This window comes from Sphaerodactylus townsendi, linkage group LG08 (assembly GCF_021028975.2).
Source record: "Sphaerodactylus townsendi isolate TG3544 linkage group LG08, MPM_Stown_v2.3, whole genome shotgun sequence".
Lineage (NCBI taxonomy): Eukaryota > Metazoa > Chordata > Lepidosauria > Squamata > Sphaerodactylidae > Sphaerodactylus > Sphaerodactylus townsendi.
The window spans coordinates 57,225,490-57,247,774 of NC_059432.1; the positions used below are offsets into that span (position 1 = coordinate 57,225,490).

The 22,285-nt window shown below is 44.0% G+C and overlaps 1 protein-coding gene across 1 annotated transcript in view; it reads right to left on the reverse strand.

Annotated features, from left to right (window-relative positions):
- Nucleotides 1-14,284, reverse strand: part of SMC3 (structural maintenance of chromosomes 3) — a 34,448-nt gene extending 20,164 nt beyond the window's left edge. The window contains exons 1-9 of the mRNA XM_048505395.1: nucleotides 14,128-14,284; nucleotides 8,778-8,853; nucleotides 7,306-7,344; nucleotides 5,121-5,188; nucleotides 4,510-4,581; nucleotides 4,308-4,387; nucleotides 3,186-3,264; nucleotides 2,294-2,411; nucleotides 1,298-1,473 (exon numbers count right to left, since the gene is read on the reverse strand). Coding sequence (XP_048361352.1) covers nucleotides 1,298-1,473; nucleotides 2,294-2,411; nucleotides 3,186-3,264; nucleotides 4,308-4,387; nucleotides 4,510-4,581; nucleotides 5,121-5,188; nucleotides 7,306-7,344; nucleotides 8,778-8,853; nucleotides 14,128-14,142 — 723 coding nt within the window. The 5' untranslated portion in view covers nucleotides 14,143-14,284. The remainder of the gene's footprint in view (nucleotides 1-1,297; nucleotides 1,474-2,293; nucleotides 2,412-3,185; nucleotides 3,265-4,307; nucleotides 4,388-4,509; nucleotides 4,582-5,120; nucleotides 5,189-7,305; nucleotides 7,345-8,777; nucleotides 8,854-14,127) is intronic.
- Between the last annotated feature and the right edge of the window lie 8,001 nt (nucleotides 14,285-22,285).

The following is a 22,285-nucleotide window of genomic DNA, read 5'->3' on the forward strand; positions in this document are numbered from 1 at the left end:
AAAGGTATGAGGGCCCCAGGCTGCAAAGGGCCTTAAAGGTCAACATCAACACCCTGAAGACGATCCAGAATTCCACTGGGAGCTAGTGTAGGCGGCACAACACAGGGGAGATGTGATCCCTAACAGAACCACCCAAAAAAGGCGAGCGCTGAATGTTGGACCAGCTTCAGTTTCTGGATCAGCCGCAAGGGAAGGCCTGCGTAGAGCGAGTTACAATAGACTAACCTGGAGGTGACTGTTGCATGGATCACTGCGGCCAGTCAGCCTGGGAAAGGTAGGGGGCCAGGCACCCAGACTGGAGAAAATGGAAAAAAGCTACCTGGGTAACATGGGCCACCCAAGCATCCATAGAAAGAGACGAGTCCAGGGGGCCCCCCCCCCCCCCCAGGTTGCGATCCAAAGAGGTCGGTGCCAGAGACCCCTTCCAACACCGGCGGCTGAAAATCCCCAATTCCCACCCCCTGCGGCCCAGCCAGAGGATCTCCATGTTCGATGGATTAAGTTTTAACCTGCTCTGCTTCAACCAACCAGCGACCTCCTCCAGACAATGCTGTAGAGCCGCAGGGGCAGCAGCCACCCTCCCCCCCTTCCATCAACAGAATGAGCTGAGTGTCATCAGCAGATTGATGACAGATCAGCCCAAAACTCCACACCAACTGAGCAAGGGGCTGTATATAGATGTTAAACTACAGCGGGGATAACAAAGCCCCCTGAGGCTCACCGCGATGAAGTGGGCACCTCTGGAAGGCCTGATCCCCACACCACACTTGCTGACTCCGGTCCCAGAGAAACGATGCAATCCACTGAAGGACAGTGTCCCGCACCCCGGAAACAGCCAGGCGCTGAGTCAAAAGGTCGTGATCGACCACATCAAAGGCAGCGGTAAGGTCTAATAATACCAGCAGCGCCAATCTGCCTTGGTCAAGCTTCATGCAGAGTGTATCTGTGATGGCGACTAGGACAGTCTCAGTCCCATGCCCAGCACGGAAGCTGGATTGGAAGACATCAAGTGCTGATGTGTCTTCCAGAAAGCCCTGAAGCTGCTCCAACACCACTCTCTCAATTACCTTCCCCAGAAACGAAAGGTTCAAAACGTGGCGGTAATTGGCCAGATAGCTAGGATCTAAAGATGGTCTTTTTAAATGTGAGTGGACCACCGCCTCCTTCAACTCACAAGGAAACACTCCTTGCTCAAGGGAGCAGTTGATGATATTCACCAGGTGGGGAAATTATACATAAAGTAATATACTTTACACAATAAAGTATATGCAATAAAGTAATATACAAAATTACTTGCCTCATCAAGTTTAGCCCGGGTTTCATTAAGTTCCTGATTATAAATTGTGTATTCCAGGGCTCTTCTCATTTTATCCCACTTCTGATATTGAGCTAGCTCTTCTTTCTCCTCCTCCAGAGTATGTAATCGTTCCTCAATATACTTCAACAGCTCGTTGATTTTCTCCCTTTTCCCCTCTTAAGAAAATTAGTTTAATTAAAAAAAAAGAAATGAATAACCACATCACTGCATACAAGAAAAAAATAATCATAATTAAATCCCTGTATTGGACACTACTGAATACTGCAGTATGTGCTCTTAAAGATTATTATTAAAAATATGATTTAAAATTTCACATGGCTTAATCGTTTCAAAGTAAATCTTAAGAATCAACAATCCATAGCTTCTATTTCAAATATAAATAAAAATCCAGAAGATTAGCAGTGTGCAGTGCTATTAGCCTTTGGGAAAACCTGGTTTGCAAAAAAATTAATGAATGGAAAAGAGAAATGAGACAGTTTCCCCACAATATCAATTACAGGTACATATCCCTTGCTAGAGGGTAAAATGCATGTCAACTGGCACTAAGCTTTTTCACTTTTCAAGCCTCCCCACGCTGCTAGGAAGCCTCTATGGGAGTGGTGTGATAATGCGGCTACAGCCAGCCACCTGGCCTCTGGAATGAGACTGCAGGCCAACACATACACTCATTAAGTAGCCAGACATGGATTCAAATTGCTGTTTTGGAGGGGATCTGGGTTAAGTACATCTTACATAGTTGATAAACCAAACGCTTGATAAATCTGTCTATGTGCAGCCCAATATGTGCAACTGAATCAATGTACCCATACCAAACTCAAAAGCAATAGTTTTATATGGTTTCAATATATCAGCTTCTTAATATCTACCATTAAAATACAAATTATGCAAACGTGCAAATTAAAAATGTTTGGAAGTTATGAAAAACAGCGATCATAGATAAATGTTAACTATCTAATGGGAAAAGACCATATTTACCTGTTTCCTTCATTAACGAGATACTCTCTTCTTTACGTTCATCATATACTCTAGTGCCAGCAACCTCCCTTAAAAGTTTTAATCTCTGAGAGTCAGGGGCTGTGGCCATCTGATTGATCTAAAAATCATGAGAAAAGGAATATTATTTGGAGCACCCTTTTACTTACAGAATGCAAGTAAAAAACTAAAGAAATTTAATTCAATGTGTACCTTCTACAATACATCCTCTATATTGCACTTTAAGAGAATTCTTCCCTTTTGCCTTGATACTTCTATGGAAAATTGTCTAATGCAAGACAGGTGTTATACTAAGCACTAATTTGTCAGCATAACAAATCTTAGATTTGAGCTACTTATTAACTGCTGTAAAAATGACTACAACCAATTACATGCCTATAAATTATTCTGTAACATAAAATCATAAATCTGTAATCTCAAAATGTTACTAGCTAGAATTGATATTCTGCAGGAAAGATGAATTTGGTATGGGCAGTTTTCATCTGTTCTACTTCAGTCACTATCAATATCTGTGCAGAGGAACAGCTGCATGAGTGATGAGAGTCAAGCAAGCAAAAGACACAAGATGAAATTGCTCTTTCTTCTTCTTTTCTTCTTTTGCCAATTCAGCTCCGCTGAGGGGAGGGGGCAATTTCATCCCCCTGCCTCTCCTTATTTCAGCCCATCAATCCTCACACCTGCATGGATCTTGTAATGTCAGGAACAATCTTATCCAGGGAAAGAAAAAGGAGAAGCAATAGAGAGGAATGTGGGAAAACTCCTTTGCCGTCCACATATGGATGGCATGTATACCTAGAATTCTTAACCACATATGATGATCAAGGTGGTCTTTAACAGAAATTAACTTGCTGAAAAATAATCAAATTAATCATACCTTTCCTTGCTTAACAATATAGTAGGGATTGCTGCGAGAAAATCCAGCACTTTCAAGAAGGTTCATCACATCATTTTTTCTGGAAGTAAATTTTTCAATTACTTCAAATTGTGTCAATTAAAAATATAAAAGATTTTTTAAAAGACAAATGATCTGCTTCTATCCCAATCTAGATTGAACATCCATTGTTTGTTCTGTGAGTTTAGAAGAACGTGAGCCCTGCTGACTGGTTCAGTTTTTAACTATTAAAAATGCCTATTACGCTACCAGCGAAGGATTTGCTGCTCAGGCATCTCTATCCAGTAATCAATTTCTTCCATGAATACTAGGACCCCGTATTTTGTGTATCAGTGTAGCAACACATCCATCTACCCTGTCATGCAGACCTTTGCTACTCTTGTTGTGGTCAATAAGTGTGCTACCAATGCAGGGCACTGTAGCCCCATCTGTATTGCCTTACAGATGGGGGGGGGGGATATAGCATGCATGGTAACTGATGTCCTGAAACTCCCTATAACAGGCATTTATCCTTGAACGTGACTGTTGCAGAGGAAAGTGTTCTTTTTTTGTGAGCATTTGTTTCTTTAATAAGAACGTCATTACTGTAATATGGAACAGTTACCTGTAGTCTATGTTTCAGAATCATTTTCAAGCAACTGCTATAAACAGGCTAGGAAAGTTGATTAAGACTTCTCTTATCAGCTGCAATTTCTACAACAACCACAGTCATGATACCACAGTCCATATTTTCAAAGAAGTGGATTGCAAATCACAGACAGAGAGAACACAGTATAACGGCTATCTCTGAATTTTAAAAATTTAAGTGTCATATTTTAAGTGTTTTTCAAACAGTGACCTCCTGATTGCCTGGGCTTCCTTACACCCAGCTGGGAGGTGGAGGGAGCTCCTTATTTGGGCAATGACACCAGGGGGAGTCACTGCCCAAATAAGGAGCTCCCTCTGCCTCCCGGCTTCCCACCTTCTGCTTATACGCGAGTCAATACGTTTTCCCAGGTTTTGGTAGTAAAATTAGGTGCCTCGGCTTATACACGAGTCGGCTTATACACAAATTTATATGGTACCTTAAATTCAGACTAGAATTAAAGAAGAAATTGCACCTACGTAACCATTTTCTTGTCTAGGAAATACTGGTCCTTTTTAGCTCCAATGACTCTGCGAAGAGATACTTCTTCTTTATCAATCTTAAGACAACAAAATGACACAGCGTTAACATTCTGAACACTTTACAACATTTTACTCTTAACTTCAACCAAATACCAGTAAGAAAATGTACCACAATAAAAAGTTAATATATGTAGCTTACTGGTAACCTGTTGTCCGAATTGTCAAATATGATTTCCACAAAAGCAGAAATAACACGAGGACCTGTACCTTCCTTTAAAGAGAAAGAGAGAGAGAGAGAGAGAGAGAGACCAAATGGATTAAACATTTGAAGTTATTTTCCATATTTCTTTAGCAAACTAATTTATTTTATAAAAAATTCAAAAGCTGTTACTTATTTACTTCATTTGTACCCTGCCATTCTCCCCAATGAGGACTTAAAGTGGCTTAGATCATTCTTCTTTTCTCTTCACAACAGTCCTGTGAGGCTGAGAGTGTGTGACTGATCCAAGTCTACCCAGCAAGCTCTCAAGGCATGAATGGGAATTTGAACTTGGGTTTCCAGATACTGGTCTGACACATTTAACCACCACAACACACTGGCTTTATGTCTATATGACAGTATCTTGCTATGCTAGAGTCTCCCATTACTTCTAGCAATGAGAAAATCTTATCTTTAAAAAAGGTTAACTATAAAACAGGATAACATAAAGAAAGCATTTACCCAAACAGTGCAGTGACTAGAATGCACAGGCACTATGCATGGTACTGAACATATTTTAGAATGGCAGTAAGTCTGTTCTTTTCACTTACATGTAATAAAGCGAGCCTCTGCTCAGGACGAAGGTGACTGAATTCATCACTGAGAACAAACTGAATTGCTGTAATATAGAAAGTACAATAACTTTTGTTAAGTAATTGAAATGGTTTCAATAGTAAACCTTTTAAAATGTAACTTGAATAGCTCTTATAAATACTAACATTCAACCTATCACTCTAGAATTGTGCTCATGTATTCTGGAATGTTGGTAAATTTTAGAGCAAAGGTTTATTTATGACACTTCAAGTTACTTTAGACTTTCATTAACCAATCAACTGCTACATTAAAGGATGAATTACGAACTGGAAAAGGAGGAAATTATAATCTCAGTTTAACAAAATAAATATTATTAATTTGGCATTTTTGTTTGGGAAATACATTTGTTTATTTCTTCTTCCAAATAGGTAATATATATTCTTTTCCCTACTGAAACAAAACTGCCTGATTGTAAAATAGACCATGAAACTCAATATTTTAAAAACTACAAATTCTAGTCAGTATCTGTGGGCTTTGATAGAATAGAGTAGAACACCTCACAGGACTGCACTTTTAGTTTAGTACTACCAAAATAAAGAATCTTGTAGTACCTTAAAGATGGGGGAGCGGGGGCGGGGGGGTAGGTAGAGGTAGGTGTTGGCAGGCAAGCCTATAGCAAGACAGTGTCCTGTTTCTGGAAAGTCCACTACCAGTCACCTCTGCTGGTGTTGCAAACAGTTCAGACTAAGATGGAAGCCAATCTTAACTCTGGACTTTGATACCAAGAAAGAGGCTTTCCTTGGACACACTCTCAATATGCACAGCAGCTAGCAATACCTTTCCTGCAGCTTTGACCATTGCCATCTGAGTAACAACAGCCACAGCCCTGGGAAGGACACACCAGTTCTCTAGCTACAAATGATATGCAAACGCCAGCCAGCCTTAACACAATCAATTCTAATGAGTCCTATTCTCCCCAGTTAATCCCATCATACCCTTCCTGCCCCACTACTGGAGAATCATCCAACCTTACTCTGAATTGGAATACTCTGGAATTGTAAATTCATTAACTGCACTTAAATCTAATCAAAACTTGGACGCTCCCCAGCTCTGACTCATCAAGTCATCATCCACTGTTGTGCTCTCCTGAGAACTAAAACTCTACTTTCCCCAATATCTAGTCTGCCCAAACTAGAACCAATTGGTCAATGTTTTCTGAACTATGCTTGGTTCCGTTATGCTGGACTTGACATCATCATCTTCTGCATCCAATGCGGTTCTGGACTCTGCCTCCTCAGATCTTCCTTTTCAGGATCTGGTAAATATTACTCTACCCTTCAACAATCTCTGCTATTCCCATCTATCCTCCACATTTGTGGAAATCTTAAGGCTTCTTGAAATTCTGTGTGTATTTTTTGTGACCTTGAACGTGCAAGCTTCTTTTTTACTTTTGTCATAAAATTGTCAAAACTTCTAAATCCCAGTCTCCTGCAGATTTCTAAGAGGAAAACCTCCCGTAAATGTTGGTGAAAATCCCATAGCCCACCATTCTACAGCCTAATGTCTATCCCTGCTAGTTCCCCAACCTAAAACAGGGCAGACCGGCACTAATTTTGGTAACATAAAGTCTAATACAAATATAGGCCAAAGGGCCTAGATTCCCATGGCTAAATAACAATAACAATAAATAATTGTAGAACATAGCAATCAGAACAGTAAATTTTGCAAACCAGAATGGCTATGAACCAAGTACAGCTGTTAAGGAATTGGAAAAATGGGTTGGATTTTAATAGTATATATACACCTTTTTGCCATCAATCTATTCAGACCAACTTCACACTATCAAATCTGCATACTCTGCAACCTTTAAGTCCATTATTGAATATCCAGAGAATGAAACGTTCTATGGATTTTTCTCATTTGTGCTTGATTATTCTCTTGCAGAGATTATTCTCTTGCAGAGACTGTCCAGACTACCAAATCTCTCTGCCAAGTAATGTAACATTTAATGTATCAGGTGCCACAAAAGTTTAAAGGCAAACATTATGGAATAAAATGCCACAAGATACTTCTACTGTTTAAAAAGTATCTTTATTTGGCTGTTTCCTTGTACTAATCTAAGGCAAATTTGGATCAATAGCATAAACAAAAATTTCAGACACTAAACTTATCTTTGATTATCATTTGTATGCTTTAACTTACCATAGAAAAAGTTGCTTTTTCCAGAACCATTTCTACCAACTAAAAAAGAAATTAAGATTTCATAGAAATGTCAAACTACAGAGTTTCACAAATGAGTATTTAGTTTTGTAATATACAAAAACAAATATTTTAAAAGCAAAACAGTAATAAATAAAAATTGTCACATTAAACATCACAGTCATATTTAACATTCTATTAGTTTATGCAAAGTGCATAATTTTCAATAAGTGTATCTGTTAGCTGATGATGTTATCTAATTCTCAAATGTTATCGAATTCTCAAAAATTATACTTCTACAAACTGCTATTTGCCAAGCATCATTCAACTCCAGTGTATGCACTAACTGCATCCTGGCAGCATGGAGTAAATTAAACAAGAACTCAAGGCCACATGACACAACTAATCCTCTAAAATCTGGGCTTCTATTGTTAACAAGGAGATAACTCCTGGTTTAATCCCTGGCATCTCCCATGAAAGGATCTCAGGTAACAGTGTTGGAAAAGACGTTTACAAGATCTCATATCAGAATAAACCTGTTCTTGAATGGAAACTCAAGAATGAGAATTTTAATATGAGTCCTTCCCCACCCACCCCATTGGAAACACCTGCAGGGGGTGGGGTCCAATGTTTATTGACGCTATGTTTATTGATTTTTTTCTTGATGTTATGATTACTGATGTTTGATATTATACTGTTGTTGTTCACCGCCCTGAGCCCTTCGGGGGAGGGCGATATACAAATCGAATAATAGCAGTTATTGTGCAGGAAACTTTGGTGTGTGGACACAAAAAAGAGCAGCACGTGCAAATTTGTAACCTAGATCTAACCCCACTGAGGTTGCAGCTAGAGCAGCCTTTCAATGCAATAAAGATCATACAACTGGAAAGACACTAAAGATGTGTCTCTGTTTTAGTCTCACAAAAGAGAATTGCTCATTCAGGTGGTCATGGACATGACACTTGTCAGGTTTAATAAATATTTTAGTTTTGTTACATTCACCCCTCCCCTGGGTTCTTCTTTGGTGCTCAGGACAACCACTCTGTGAGGCAGGTTAGATGACACATGATCTCCTGCACACCAATATATAAATCTCAGTCTTTCTGGTTTAACTCAATTCCAATATAGTCTGCTTTTTAACACATAGGAGCTGAGCCCTGGATAGAATTATGTAAACAATTCAAAATTATGTGATGTTTCAGACTGCAGATACAAATTCTAATCTATTCAGTATGGAAGGTTGTTCTGAGACAGATAAAAGAACAAACGCTTTCACCTGCTTCATAATACCTACATAATTGAACTTGTGTTCATTAAACTTTCCCTTGAAACAATATACAGACTTATGGGAAACCCATATGTATTAAAAAGTTAAGCTTGCTTTTTATTGATATGGTCAAAAAAGCCATAAATAGACATCTTTAAGGACATTCTTACTTAAACGATATCACCACCATTGTACTAAAAGACCTTACCAATTACATTATGTTTTGAACTGAAAGGATCTACTATAGTCTGATCTCGGTAGCTTCGAAACCCTTGGATGATCACCTATAATAAGTAAAACAACAAATATGTAAGGTCATTTTTACCACTGGCAGGTTTTGAAACTACAATATGTTATTTTTAAAGGCAAAAGATACATTATTACACTTTTAAGTTTACAATTTTTGATTATTCACATCATCCTGACAAGCCTACAAAAGAAGCTTCAGCAGTTCAATATCTCTCAGCAGAAGGTCAGTAAGAGAACTTCACAGCTGAGCAGAAATGTTTAATTCTATTATTTTCATTGCTCTGGAAGTAATTTTCTTGGTCCTATGCTGAAAAATCTAATCCAGCTTTTTATATATTTAGGTCAAAGCATATTAAATTTGCAGATTCTGAAATAAGTCAAATATTGCTAGCACAGCATGTTAAGATGAAACAATGCCACTAAGAACAATATAAGGAGTTCATAGAGTATAATGTGTTCAATTCTACAAATCAATAATTTTTAAAATGGATTTCATACCCCACTTGGCAGTGTTAATTTCTAAGTACAGCCAGCAAGAGCTTTAAGCTAATCACTCACAGGCATGCAAAATTCTAGATAATGTACTGTGCTGGTAGTTATCAAGATAAATTAACTAACAGTTCAAGCAGCTTAACTTTTTTTACAAGCAACCTATATTAAATATTTTAACAATTACTGTACAGTATGATGTAGACTGCTACTCACGGGGTGGGGGGGAGTCTTCAGCAAGAACTCTGTTCTAACTATTACAAGAAAACACTAGTGTATATCCAACAATGTAGTATATCTGACATAATGGATTTACTATTTAAGGAACAGTGTTAATTTCTACTGATTACCCTCTCCCACAGCAGATTCCCATGCTTTCCATGCTGTTTATAAGGGCCTGATGACTTGCAAGAATAATTTTAAATGGACTTCATGGTTTCAAGGAACCAATAGGACGACTTAATTTAGTACATTAATATTCTTTCATCTGCCATGAAACTCAAAGCTCAATCCACAGAGGGCTGGCGGGCAGGGACGGTGATACCTTGCCCTCTTCAAAGGGCTTTCCCGCAGTGCGGGAAGCCCAAAAAAGTAAAAAAGAGAAAACCACTTTGAGAATCCCCCGTGGAGATATGCCACCAAAATGTTGCATACCTCCTTCACTGGCTCTGTGGGATGGACAGGAAGTGGAAGCCACCACTTGGGGGATGGACAGGAAGTGGAAGCCAACTAAGATCAGCTCCACACACCCCACCCCCATCCCGCTCCTCTCCACACTGGCGCAGCCTGGGACAAGTGGCAACGTCGAGGTCAGGTGCCATAGAACTACGCAGAACCTGGGCAAGTAACCCCCTGCTAGCACATTTTCCCCTTGCACCAGTTGGGTGAGCATCCACAGCAGGGCGGGCGGGGGGGGGGGGGGGGGGGGCCGGCTCCAGAGGGGGATTGGGTTAAAATTAATGGCAAGAGTGACAGCTCTTCTCTTTCTGTCATTAATCCATCTTCTTTACCAAAAAATTACTTTAGCATTTACTGTTGTTTTCCTGCCCCTTATATATAACATCTGTTTGGGTACAGTGTTGAACTAAATCTTTCCTTCTAACTATATATGGCAATAAACAGTGGCACAGCAGCAGGAAATAGAGCCCAGGGCACCACTGAAATTGTGCGCCACTCCCCCCCCCCCCCATTGTACAGGGAGAAGTGGCGGGTGTGTGTGTGAAGTGCCAGGAGCAAGCAGGAGAGCAGCAGCAAGCAGAGGGGCGAACAGGAGAGAGGCAGTGGGTGAGCAAAGGCAAGCAGTGTGGGGCCTGGGCGAGCATGAGATCAGTAACTGCCTGCATATTCTCTCACTCACAGGTCCCTGGCCTGTTCCTCGTCCTGGCCTGTGGGGGGAGGAGGGAGGAGCCTACGAGGGCTGCCCGCCTTTCTTGCTGGATCGTTGCCGACCTGTCTGCTCACTCTCAGACTCTCAGTCACTGGCCAGCAGCCCCCACCCCACTTCCTGGACCTGTTCCAGGCCAGGAAGGACAAGCGGGGGCCAGGCCAGTGATCAGGATTCAGGCGAGAAGGTGCATGTGGGCTGCAGCCTTTCTCCCTTGAATCCCGATTGCCAGTCTGCCCATCTCAGCCCCCACTTGCCTTCCTAGCCTGCGTGGGGAGTCCCTCCCCAGGCTACAGGCCAGGAAGAGGGTAGGGTCTGCCAGTTGGTGACTGAGAGAGTCTGACAGTGAGCAGGCAGGCCAGCGGCAATTCAGCAAGAAATGCAGGCAGGTCAAATGTGGTGGGAGGAAGGGGGAACCAAATGTGTCACCATGTGACCTAGGTGCATGGCGCCTGGGGGATGAGACCCCCCCCACACATATGTCCCTGGTAAAATAATGCTGAAAATAAATCTTTTGTCTTAATTTCCCCCCCATTTTTTCTCCAATAGGAAACTGTTGAAGCATTCTGGAATAACTGTTAACATGCTAAATTAATGTCACCCCAGTGATACTCATTCCACAGTTCAAGAACAGCAATATAGTTACGACATGTCCTGCATACCATCCCACCAAACATACACATTCAGTAACGTAAATATTAATATTAAATACATAGTTATGATCAGAGTATGTGGAGAGGAGTGGGAGCTGTTGGGAAAAACTGGTCCTTTACTTCCATCCCACCACAAGGCCAGCAGATCAGGAAACACAGAGCTGGAAAAGATCTCAAGGGTCATCTACTCCAACCCTTTGCTCAACATAGGAAATTCACAAGTATTTCCCCCTTTATTCCCCCAGTAACACCTGGTCTATGCCCAAAGGAAGACCACAACCCCCTCCCTCCAGGATTCCTGACCTATCTTGGAGGAAAAATCCTTCCCAAAGGGGTGAAAGGGCTGGACTATACAACCCTTCCTGCCTCCCTCTTACATTAAAAGTGTTGCTAGCTGACTACTCAATCCCTTTATCTAAAAAATGGCAAAGAACAGTTTACTAACAGCTCAATTCAGAGGGAGGAGGCCGAAGGACATCGTGGATGCAGTGGGGCCCTATGCCAGCAGATCTGCCCTCCACAGGGAACCTGCACTGGCAAAGAGGCAAATCCGCCAGTGGGTATCCACCACGGCCCTCCACAACAGCCAGATGCAACACAGTGTGTCATGTCAGCACTCCTGCCCCCCTGCTGGCTCTGCTGGTGTAGTAGGGGGATTCCAGAGGCATGCTTGGAGGTGGCGCCCATGTTAGTTGGCTTTCACCCTAACTTTGGATCCCAGGATGCTGGTACCCAGGGCTTGGATTTATGCCACCCTTTTAGATGGCGTAAGCCCACTGAGCCCGATGGAGGGCTTTCTGGCAGTTTTTTTGCCTCCTCATGCTGCTGAAATGCCCTCTGGATTGGGCTGCCCATAGCCCTTTTGCTCACTACATTCACAATGCATGAACAGTGTACACTGAAGCTGGGAACAAACAAGGATAACAGAACTCAGTTTTTATCACACCTACCAGGCACAGCATAAATCTTTCATCTAAGCAAACACAATTTATGAGACAATTTAAGATTTTCCAATGAGGAGAAACACTGTAATCAGGCATCACAGTTGCAGAATTAAAACAGAATTAGGCATATGATTCTCCAACACAAATTAGTTCTATCTAAGCTATTCAGCTAAGAGCGGTAAAGAGGCCCTTCCTTAGGGTACCTAACCACCAGAGGCTTAGACAGGTGGCAACCTAACTGAGAACCTTCTCAATCGGAATTTCCTTCTCAAGGAATTGATCTCTCTCCTTTCCAAGGAAATTGATCTATCTCCCCTGACTGTGTTCTTCTCTAGCTGAAGACTTTTCACTTTCATGTGGCGCATTGTCACTGACTCCTCTTATTGTTGGTTTGTAATGACTGTTTTTATATATTTGGGTTGTTTTAAAAAGTTGACGCTTACATTTCTTTTCAATTGTTTGCTGCCTTCAGGGCCCTGACTGCATGAAAAGATGGCACACAAAAATTTAAAACAAAATATATAAATAAACTAGTTCTGTCACCCCCCAGAAAGTTTCAATATATAACAGCAGGATATTTGAGTCTGATATTCAGCCTGGAGTAACTCTACATACAATAGGATTGCCAATGATCAATTATGGGAATAAAACCAGGAGACTAATTTATACGTTCCCTCTCTAGAAATGTGCTCAAGCAGATCACAAATAAAACCCTGGGTCAGATACAGGATGAATTGGCAATTTTCATCAATTCCCCTTTAAAATTGCAGACCACCCTCCTGTTGTTTCTTAGAGTCCTCAAACCCCAAGAGTGAGATCTGTGGGCTGCACTGGGAACAAGAAGGCAAGAAAGGTCCATTCTGCTGACAGAAAATTTAGCCTGAATCCCAGAAAATTTTTGTCTGGGTCCCACAAAACCAGCAACATAAATTATCAATGTTAAAAGCTATTTTTGTGGAACTGAAAAAGAAATGACAATTCAATTACGCAGTGTAAAAACTAGTTCTCACAGACACAGCTGTTGAGAAAACTTTGTATCTGAACTATACCACTTATTCACTTGTCTAAAGGGCGATGGTTCACAGGATGGAATGCTCCCCCCCCACACAAAAATCTACAAATAGAAAAGAATATTTGAGAGATGACCAGGTTATACTCTTTTCCCTGACGTTTTAGCTTTCTACATGCATGGAATTTTGGGATGTACCCGTGTTCAGCTGTAAGCGCTAACCCGTACTCTGAAGAGGTACAACACAGATAGGTTTTCCTTTTCATCTCTGAGGAACCAGCCTTGTAAGACAAAGTCTGCAGGTCCTCCCATTATCCTATCTTACAAAGGATTTTTTTTTTTTTGCATCTGGAAGAGGAAAATTCACACCGGCAGGCACCTGAGATCATTACTATTATTTTATAAGGAGAATCCCAGGCCGGACCCAAACTTCCAACGGTGACTTATCCAGTTTAGCAATAAGACGAGTGAGGGCCATTTACCAGGATCAAGGGCTCATGTCAATCACTCCCTCCTGTCAACATACAGACTAAGAAAAAAGGATTCTGTAATCTTTTCATTCGCCTCATCATACGGGGCAGAGGCCACTAAAAAGACCAGGATTGGGTGTAGGGAGGCAACGCAGGATTTAGATATCCACAAAAACCCACCCCACAACAGTCTCCTCGGGGAAAGCCGTTTCCAAAGCAAACACTGGAGACGCCCCCAGAAGGCGCCCGCCATACATTCTGCCCGCCACCGCCGCCCTCACCCACATACGACAAGCCCCTTCAGTCAAGCATCAGTGTACCCCCCCCCCCCGCATTAAATATGAAGCCGGCCCTATTTACCTGCTTGATATACATATTGGCAGAGGAACTGGCGGCGGCGGCAGCCTTCCTCTTTACCGCGCAGTGCCCGCCCCACTCGCAATGATACACAAAATGGCGGTAAAGCGTTCCTCATCTACTTATCATGGAACGTACCACTTCACACTCAGAGAGAGGGGAGGCACAAAAGAAAAAAAAGAGACGCTGTAGTGCTGACCGTCCCTAACACTCCGCTCCCGCCAGGGCTCAAGTAGTAATTCCAACATTTAAACCAGAAATTGGAGAAGAACCGAAACAGCAGGAATCGCTCTTTTCTGCAAGTCCGTCTTGTAGGTAGCAGAGATTCAAAGTTGGTACGGCCCAATAGGGGCCGACATGGGCGCCAAAGGCAAGTGCAGCCAATGGGACGGGAGAAAGAGTCTGCCCAGCGTCAATGAAGTGCGGAGAACTGCTAGGAAATGCCCATAGGGGGCGCTCGTAATTCGACGGAAGGTGAGGGAGGAGTTTCTTCTACACGCAACGACACACGGCTTGTGACTGTCTGGTTGGCCTTATTGTAAGAAGGTGGATAGGAATAGGTTACTCCTCCCTTGCACCCTCGTTGCGTCTAGTTTCGGAGCGTGTTATTCTTTTAATGTAAAGTTTTCTGCAAGGAGGAGGGAATACCTCTAAGAAGGGGTGCTTCCTTATGTAGTCCTACACAGAGGCAGTGGAAATAAACGTGACTTGTAAAATCTGTGAGAAGGGTGGGTGTTGCATGCATCTGCGTTTGCCCAAGCAAATATTGGTAACAGCAAGTTTACATGTACTTGTTTCAGTCTTGCTAGTCCAAACCACATTTCCAGTGCCTTCTCATCATTCCCCACTGTCACCAGAGAGCTTTCCAGTTGTGCTGGGAGGCGGAAAATAGTTTAACTCCCCTCCCCCCCAAAATGCTGGAAAACCCTAAATTGGACTGAATGGGCTTGTGCCTGTGAACCCTGGGGTGGAAGCTAACTAACATCAGGTCCATCCCTGGGAATGCCCCTGGTCTGCCCCCTCCCCACGTTGGCATCCAATCAGACCTCAGTGCTGCTCCGCAGCGGTGCTGACTTCTGGGTTTTGCCACTGCAGAGCTGAGCAGCGGCCAGCTGCTGGTGTAACCCCTATGTTCAGAATGGGTTGACCCAGAAAAGGGTGGAGACACAAAGCAGCAGAAGGCTGCAAAAACTGGTGAAGTTGGAAGTAGCAAGGCTACCAGGCTGGGACCTCGATTTAGTACTTTCTAAGCTCTTAACCCCTTGTTTAAGGTAACTCAGAGGTAGGATCCAACCAGTTCTCACCACTTCTCTAGAAGTGGTTACTGTTTTTTTCTGAATGCCGAGAAGGGGTTACTAAAGCAACCTCCCTGCCCAATAGCCCCATTGGTGCTACGCCACTGTTTGAATCCCACCACCATTGGAACCTGTTGTTAAAATTATTGGATCTCACCGCTGAGGTAACTTCAAAGTTGTTGGGAACTAGTGGGAAGGGAGTTGTTTATTTTTGCTGTGTTGTAAATGTTAGAATTTATTGTTTCGGGGCTTAATATGTATGTATTTGATGGGAGTTCTTTTGGGGACCTTCGTTGTCTTGAATCCCGTTCACCAAGCCTCTGAAGTCTTCATAAGCCAACCATCAGCAAAGAAGAATTTGACTTGGTATTATCAGTAGGCTGTAAATATAAGGACTTGAAATGCAACCTAAAAGGACTGTAAATTGTAAATGTTAATTGTTAAAAGTATTATTTGTTAAGAAGGTAAACCATATTTGTTTTAAATTTAGTTCTTTGCCTTCCAAGTTCTGCCCCACAGAACCCACAGATAGAGGTTACAAATTGGCGCCCAACCAGCGTGGGGCTTGGAAGTGAGATTGCAAATATAAATTGCTTGCAATGGAAGTGTGCAACAAGTGGGGGTTTGATCCCCATAAAACTGTCTTGTTATGTGACATAAGCAGAGGCGTTCCTCCCATAGGGCAAAGTGGGCAGTTGCCCTGGGCGCAGCCCTGTGGGGGGCACAAAAACTGCAGGTTCGTTTGTGGGATTTTTTGTATTTTCAGTGTTTTTCTTTGGCCTGCAGAGGGCGCAGTTTTTAGGCTAGCACAGGGGTCGGGAACCCGTGGCTCGCGAGCCGCATGCGGCTCTCTTCCGCCCAGCGCCTAAGTTCTGCTTGGCTCCATGAGCGTGAGAGCCGCCGGCCCCTTCACTTCCCGCCCTGCAGGAAGCAGGGCTGAGGCACATCTCCAGCCCGCTGCCGGTGAGGCCGCCGGGCTTGTGGCTTCCGCCCGCCCCGCTGCTTCATGGGAGTGGGCGCTCTCCTCGGGCGGGGCCGGGCAGGCTGAGCCACCGGGCCCCTTTTCGCCTGCCCTGCAGGAAGCAGGGCGGGCACATCTCCAGCCCGCGGGGGGGGGGGTGAGCGGGCGGGGGGAGGGAGGGCGAGCGAGCAAGCGAGCATTGTTTCCAATGGGAGCTAATAGGAGATAAGGCTACACTTTTGAGGGTCGATAACTTTGGACCCCCTGAACCAAACTCTCACCAAACCTTTGGTGGTATCATCCAGGAGAGTCTCTTACTGATACCACCCAGGCTTTGTGTAGTTTGGGTCCAGGGGATCCAAAGCTATGGACTCCTCAAAGGGGTGCCCCATCATCCACCATTGTTCTTCCAATGGGAGCTAACAGAAGATTGGGGCTACTAACCTTTTAGGGTCCATATAACTTTTGGATCCCCTGAACCAAACTTCACCAAACCTGGTGTGAAAATTTATCATTAGGAGAGTCTCCTAAATATACTCCTGAAAGTTTGGTGTGCTGCTAGCCTAACAATGTGACACTGCCCCTGACAGCAGGCACTTCCCAAATTTCCCCCCAGATTTCTTTCCTTTTAAATCCCCGGCTACTTTGCGACATTATGGATTTAAAGGGAGAAATCTGAGGACCCCAGCGCTTTAAACATTTGAAAGTGATGCTGTTTCAGGGTGGGGGAGAATCAACCCCAAAATAGCATCACTTTGAAACAATGAAAGTGATGCTGTTTCCCTCAATCGGGGGGACTGGATACAACACCATAAAATGTTTTCATAGCAGTAATAAAACATTTTGAAAGCATTTTGAAAATGTTTTCAAAAATTTATTTCTGCTGTGTGGCATGGCTTATTGCTGTGTTCAGATTTGTGAGTTGGGGCATGTTCTATAACGTGATGGTGACTTTGAAACAACCTGGTGTAAAAAATCATTGCTTGGTCACAGTGGGGGAAGGTGGCTGCCCATGGGTGGCGCCAAACTCCAGTTTGCCTAGATATGCCACTGGGCGTAGCTACAAGGGGGGGTGCGCGTTGCATTGGGCACGCGCGAGGGGGGGGGCATCAAACTCAGGTTTTGCCCAGGGCTCCAGTTTGCTTAGTTTATTTATTTATTTATTTATTTATTTATTGAGCTTCTATACCGCCCCATCCCCGAAGGGCTCTGGGCGGTGTACAACATAGGAGAAGACAATATAAGCAGTTAAAACAGGGGTCGGGAACCCGCGGCTCGCGAGCCACATGCGGCTCTTCCGCCGCTGTTCTGCGGCTCCATGAGCGGAGCCGCCGGCCCTCTCTTCGCCTGCCCTGCAGGAAGCAGGGCGGGCACATCTCCAGCCCGCGGGGGGGGTGAGCGGGTGGGGGGAGGGAGGGCGAGCGAGCAAGCAAGTTGCCGGGGGAGCGGACGGGGGCGAGCGAGTGGGTGGGGGGGTGGGGGTGAGCCAAATGGCTCTTTGGTGGTGAGCCAAATTTGGTGGTGAGCCAAATGGCTCTTTGAGGGGAAAAGGTTCCCGACCCCTGAGTTAAAACATTTAAAAGCAGCGATGACCATAAAAAACATTTCTGATAAATATAATAAATTACAATAAATAAATGGCGTTCAGCGTCTAATGTTCCAATCTAAAAATTCCCAATCTAATGTTCCAATCTAAAAATTTTATGAGACATATAGTTACGCCACTGGACATAAGTTCAAGAGATGTAAATGAGGATATTCAACATGCTGTGGAAACTTACGGTGCAATTGCTAAAATGCACAGGATAAAGGGCAGAGGGAAAGAGTTGTTGCTATGTGAATTTGAAACACATAATTCTGTTTGCAAGATAGTCAACCAATGTATAAACTGTAAGTTGCAAGGGAAATGGGATGTAATTCCTATTGATGCAGAGTTTGCAACAGTTAGTTAGGAAGAAGCAAAAACCTCTGCACAGGGAGATAAAGGAACACTGACAGTTACATGAAGGAAGGGATTTCAGTTGCAACCTCTACCCCTTGTGCAAACTTATCCTTTGAATTGCAACAGCTTCTGGAAAGAGTTTTGCAAACTGCCAGTGTAGCTAAGTTTCCAGCAGGAGATTTAAAGTTGCAATTAAAAACATTTTCTGGTATTTTACCTAAACCAGCAGGGGAAATAGAATACTCAGCTTGGCGAGTTCATGCAAGAGAATTAATAGGAGATGACACTGTTCCTGAAAATATTAAAAGAAAGAAAATTATAGAGAGCTTGCTGCTTCCTGCATTGCCCATAGCTTTGGGAGCGGGGAGGGATGCTTCTGCAAGAGAGTGCTTTGCTACTTTAGAAATTGTATATGGCAATATTGTCTCAGTTTCTGAATTGAAAGCTAAATTTTATGAGACATATCAGAACATTAATGAACCCCCATCAGCATATTTAAATCGGTTGCATACTCTGGCTATGGAAATATCAGAAGAAGGAGGGATTACTGATGAAGAGTTTAAGTTCTATGTTCAGGAACAATTCTTTAGGGGATGCTGGCATGAAGCATTGTTAACAGCCCTTAAAATAAGGAACATAGGGTGCAGTAGTGGACTTAAAGAAGTTCCATATTTTGCTCTCCTTCATGCAGTGAGGTCCTTAGAGAAAGAAATTTCTAGTAAACAGGAAAGGAAAACTGAAGCAAGAGATGCATGAAAAGGGAAAGCTTTTCAATAAAATTGTGGGACCAATTGATGAAAGTACAGGGACTGACAAGAGTGGTACTAACAAAGAGACTGATTGGAAATCTAAATATTTAGAATCTGAGAGGGAGATGGCTAAACTAAAGCTTCAGCAAGCAAGGGACTGTAGCAATTCAAAGCCTCAGTTCTCCCAGGGTCTGAGAGAAATGAGAATGGCTGAAGCCTCGTCTCTCCAGGGCAGGGCAGGGCAGGGCAGCCCACTCTCCCACTGGCCCCCCGGCTTCTAGTCATTCCACCCCGGGGAGTTTCCAAGTTTTTTTACGCCGCCTCTCCAGTCTTATTCTTACCTTCGGCGGGCTGGGCTGGGCTGGAGTCGAACTTTGGCGACTTGGTGCAAAGTGGGCTGCAGCAGGCCGGTGTCAGCTGGTTCGAAAGGGACTACGGGAGTGGAAGAGGAGGCATGGGCAGAGGCAGGGCTACCCGGGAAACAGGAAGGAAACTGGAAGGAAAGGACTGTGGAGGGGCGGGCTCTCAGCTGCTGGAGGAGCCTAAGGAAGGCTAGCGTGCTCCACTTCAAGCCTCCAGGAGTCCATGAAACCATCAACTCTCCCCTAAAGCTGCCAAGATGCACACTGCACCTCCAGTCCCTCAAGTAGAAGGACGCAGGGAGGTTGCTTTAGTAACCCCTTCTCAGCACTCAGAAAAAAATAGTAACCACTTCTAGAGAAGTGGTGAGAACCAATTGGATCCCACCTCTGTATTGATTCCTTTCAAGGAGAATGTGCTAATACAAAAAGACAAAACATTTCTGGTTAAAAGTCTGAAACTGGAAAATGTGGGAGGTACAATATCTTGCCCTAGAAAAGGAGAAACCACCTTTGGCAGGTGAGCCAAGCTAGGGTGTAGGACTACTTATCCTGGTGGAACTTGAGAAGCAGAGGGTTACCTAATCAGGCAGTGAGGTCTCTAACTCTTCTAGCTGATGTGGCGGCAACCAAAAATGCTGTTTTAAAGGACAACAAAGACAAATCACAGGTGTCCATTCGTTCAAAAGGTATGCCTATTTGCTTGGATAGAACAAGGGACAAACTTCATTGAGGGACAGGGACCTTGACTAGGGGATATTGTTCAGCCCCCACAGGAATCTTGCATAAAAGGGGCTGGGAAACAGGAAGGAAGAATCAATTCCAACATGGAAGGCCGAAATGGCTGATAAATGCACCCTAAGAGACAAATTGGACAAGCCAGGCTCTTTTAATATTAACAAATAATCAAACACTGGAGAGTAACAAACAATTTACAGGGTTGATCTATAGTGGCAGTGCCCAGGCCACAAATTGCCTCCATTTGGCTTCATATGACCATCTTGTGGAGGTCACTAGGACTTCCCTAACCTGGGGCATTTATGCTGTCATCAGCAGATCAGCCAGGCTGCTAACTGAAGGGAATGTGTATTGTGGCCTAACTCCTATTGATGGAGAAGAAGACCGTCCACCTGTGGAAACAGGTGGACCTGTCCCTTGGCCAACCTCAGTAAGTCTGGAAACGATGGTCGCCTGGGCGAGAAGGAGGCAATTAATATGCAATGAGTTCCCTTCGCCAGCACTTTCGCTACAGATCTGGTTAGTATGGGAAGTGGGCAGAAAGATGTATAGGAACAGTCCATCCCAGGCGAATTAGAAGGCATCCCCTTTGGAGCCCTCCCTCAAACAGAAACACTTGGTGGGGGGTGGCAAAGCAAATGGATCAAGCTCTGGCTGTCCCCACCAAGTGGAAATACTAGTTGGATCAAACCTCAAGGCAAGATCTTTTGTTGCATTGCCTAATGTTAAAACAGAGGCTATGGGCCCCCATTTTGTTTTGGGGATGGGGGAATATGATAGTAGCTTAATTCTTTTGAATTAATTTATTAATTCAAAACATTTATATGTCCTTTTCTTATCCTACTACTTTTCCCCCAGTAAATGGAAGTACCAGTTCTCAGGGCCGGGTGGTGGGGAATCACTCCCTCTCAACTTCGAGTCTGAGGCTAATAACAACTAGGGAGGTTCTACTGGGTAAGCTAAGATTTCCCAGTGTGGTGTCTGTGGGTGCCATGGTTTCCGTGGACACTTTTCCTGGTGCCCACCAAGGGTTAAAAAGGCAGGTGGAGTTAGATGGGCCTTTTGCCCAATAGGGCTTCTGACTGGCCACTGAACATCTGATTGATCGTACAGATTTTAAATACATTGCTTCTGCAACAACTACCAGTACAAGTCCCCTCTCGCCACTGGAGGGCTCCTTTTGTGTGAGAGCTTGCCTGCAGCTCTATAAAGGCCCTCTCCTTGGCGAAGCAAGCTGAGATCCGGCACGTCCTTGCGCCCGGCCTCTCCTGCAGTGCGGCACCCAGCAGCTTCCTCCGTGCTGGGGTTGCTGGCTTCAGGCCTGCTGGGCACCACAGGAGAGGTCAGGCATGCCCCAGCATGGAGGGAACCACTGGCCACTGGCTGGGTCCTTGCGCCCAGCCTCTCCAGCAATGTGGTGCCTGGCGGGGCCAAAGCCGGCAAGTGCAGCCCAGGCATGGAGGGAGCTGCCGGGAGCCACACCACAGGAAAGGCCATGTGCAAGGACCCGGCTGGCGCCCAGCACCCCCCACCCCACATGACTACATGGTGTGTGCCAGGGGACATTTCTCCGTGGGCAATACACCCCTGAGTATTCACTCTTTGAGATTTGGCAGCCATTTTGTGATTGGTTTTGCCTTTTGCAGTGGCCATTTTATGGTTAGAACGTGGACCCACCATCAAGTGTCAGAATTCTAAAGGTGCCTGCAGGCTCAGAATGGTTGGGGACTCCAAGCTAAGCAATTCAAGGGAAAGGATTATTCCCACCCTCTGTCTAGATAATACAGTCCTAAGCCAAGTCACACACCCCCACCCCCACCCCCCGCTACTTTTAAAACTTCATGTTAAGCAATCAAGTCATGGATGTTCAATATGATAATTTCGCCTTTAGATATCTCTATGACATTCTCAGGACTAAATCCATAATGTTCAACAACACACACAAAAACTCATAAACAGAGCCAGCGTGGTGTAGTGGTTAAGAGCAGGTGGATTCTAATCTGGAGAACTGGGTTTGAGTCCCCACTCCTCCACCTGAGTGGCAGAGGCTTAGCTGGTGAACCAGATGTGTTTCCACACTCCTACATTCCTGCTGGGTGACCTTGGGTTCTTCAGAA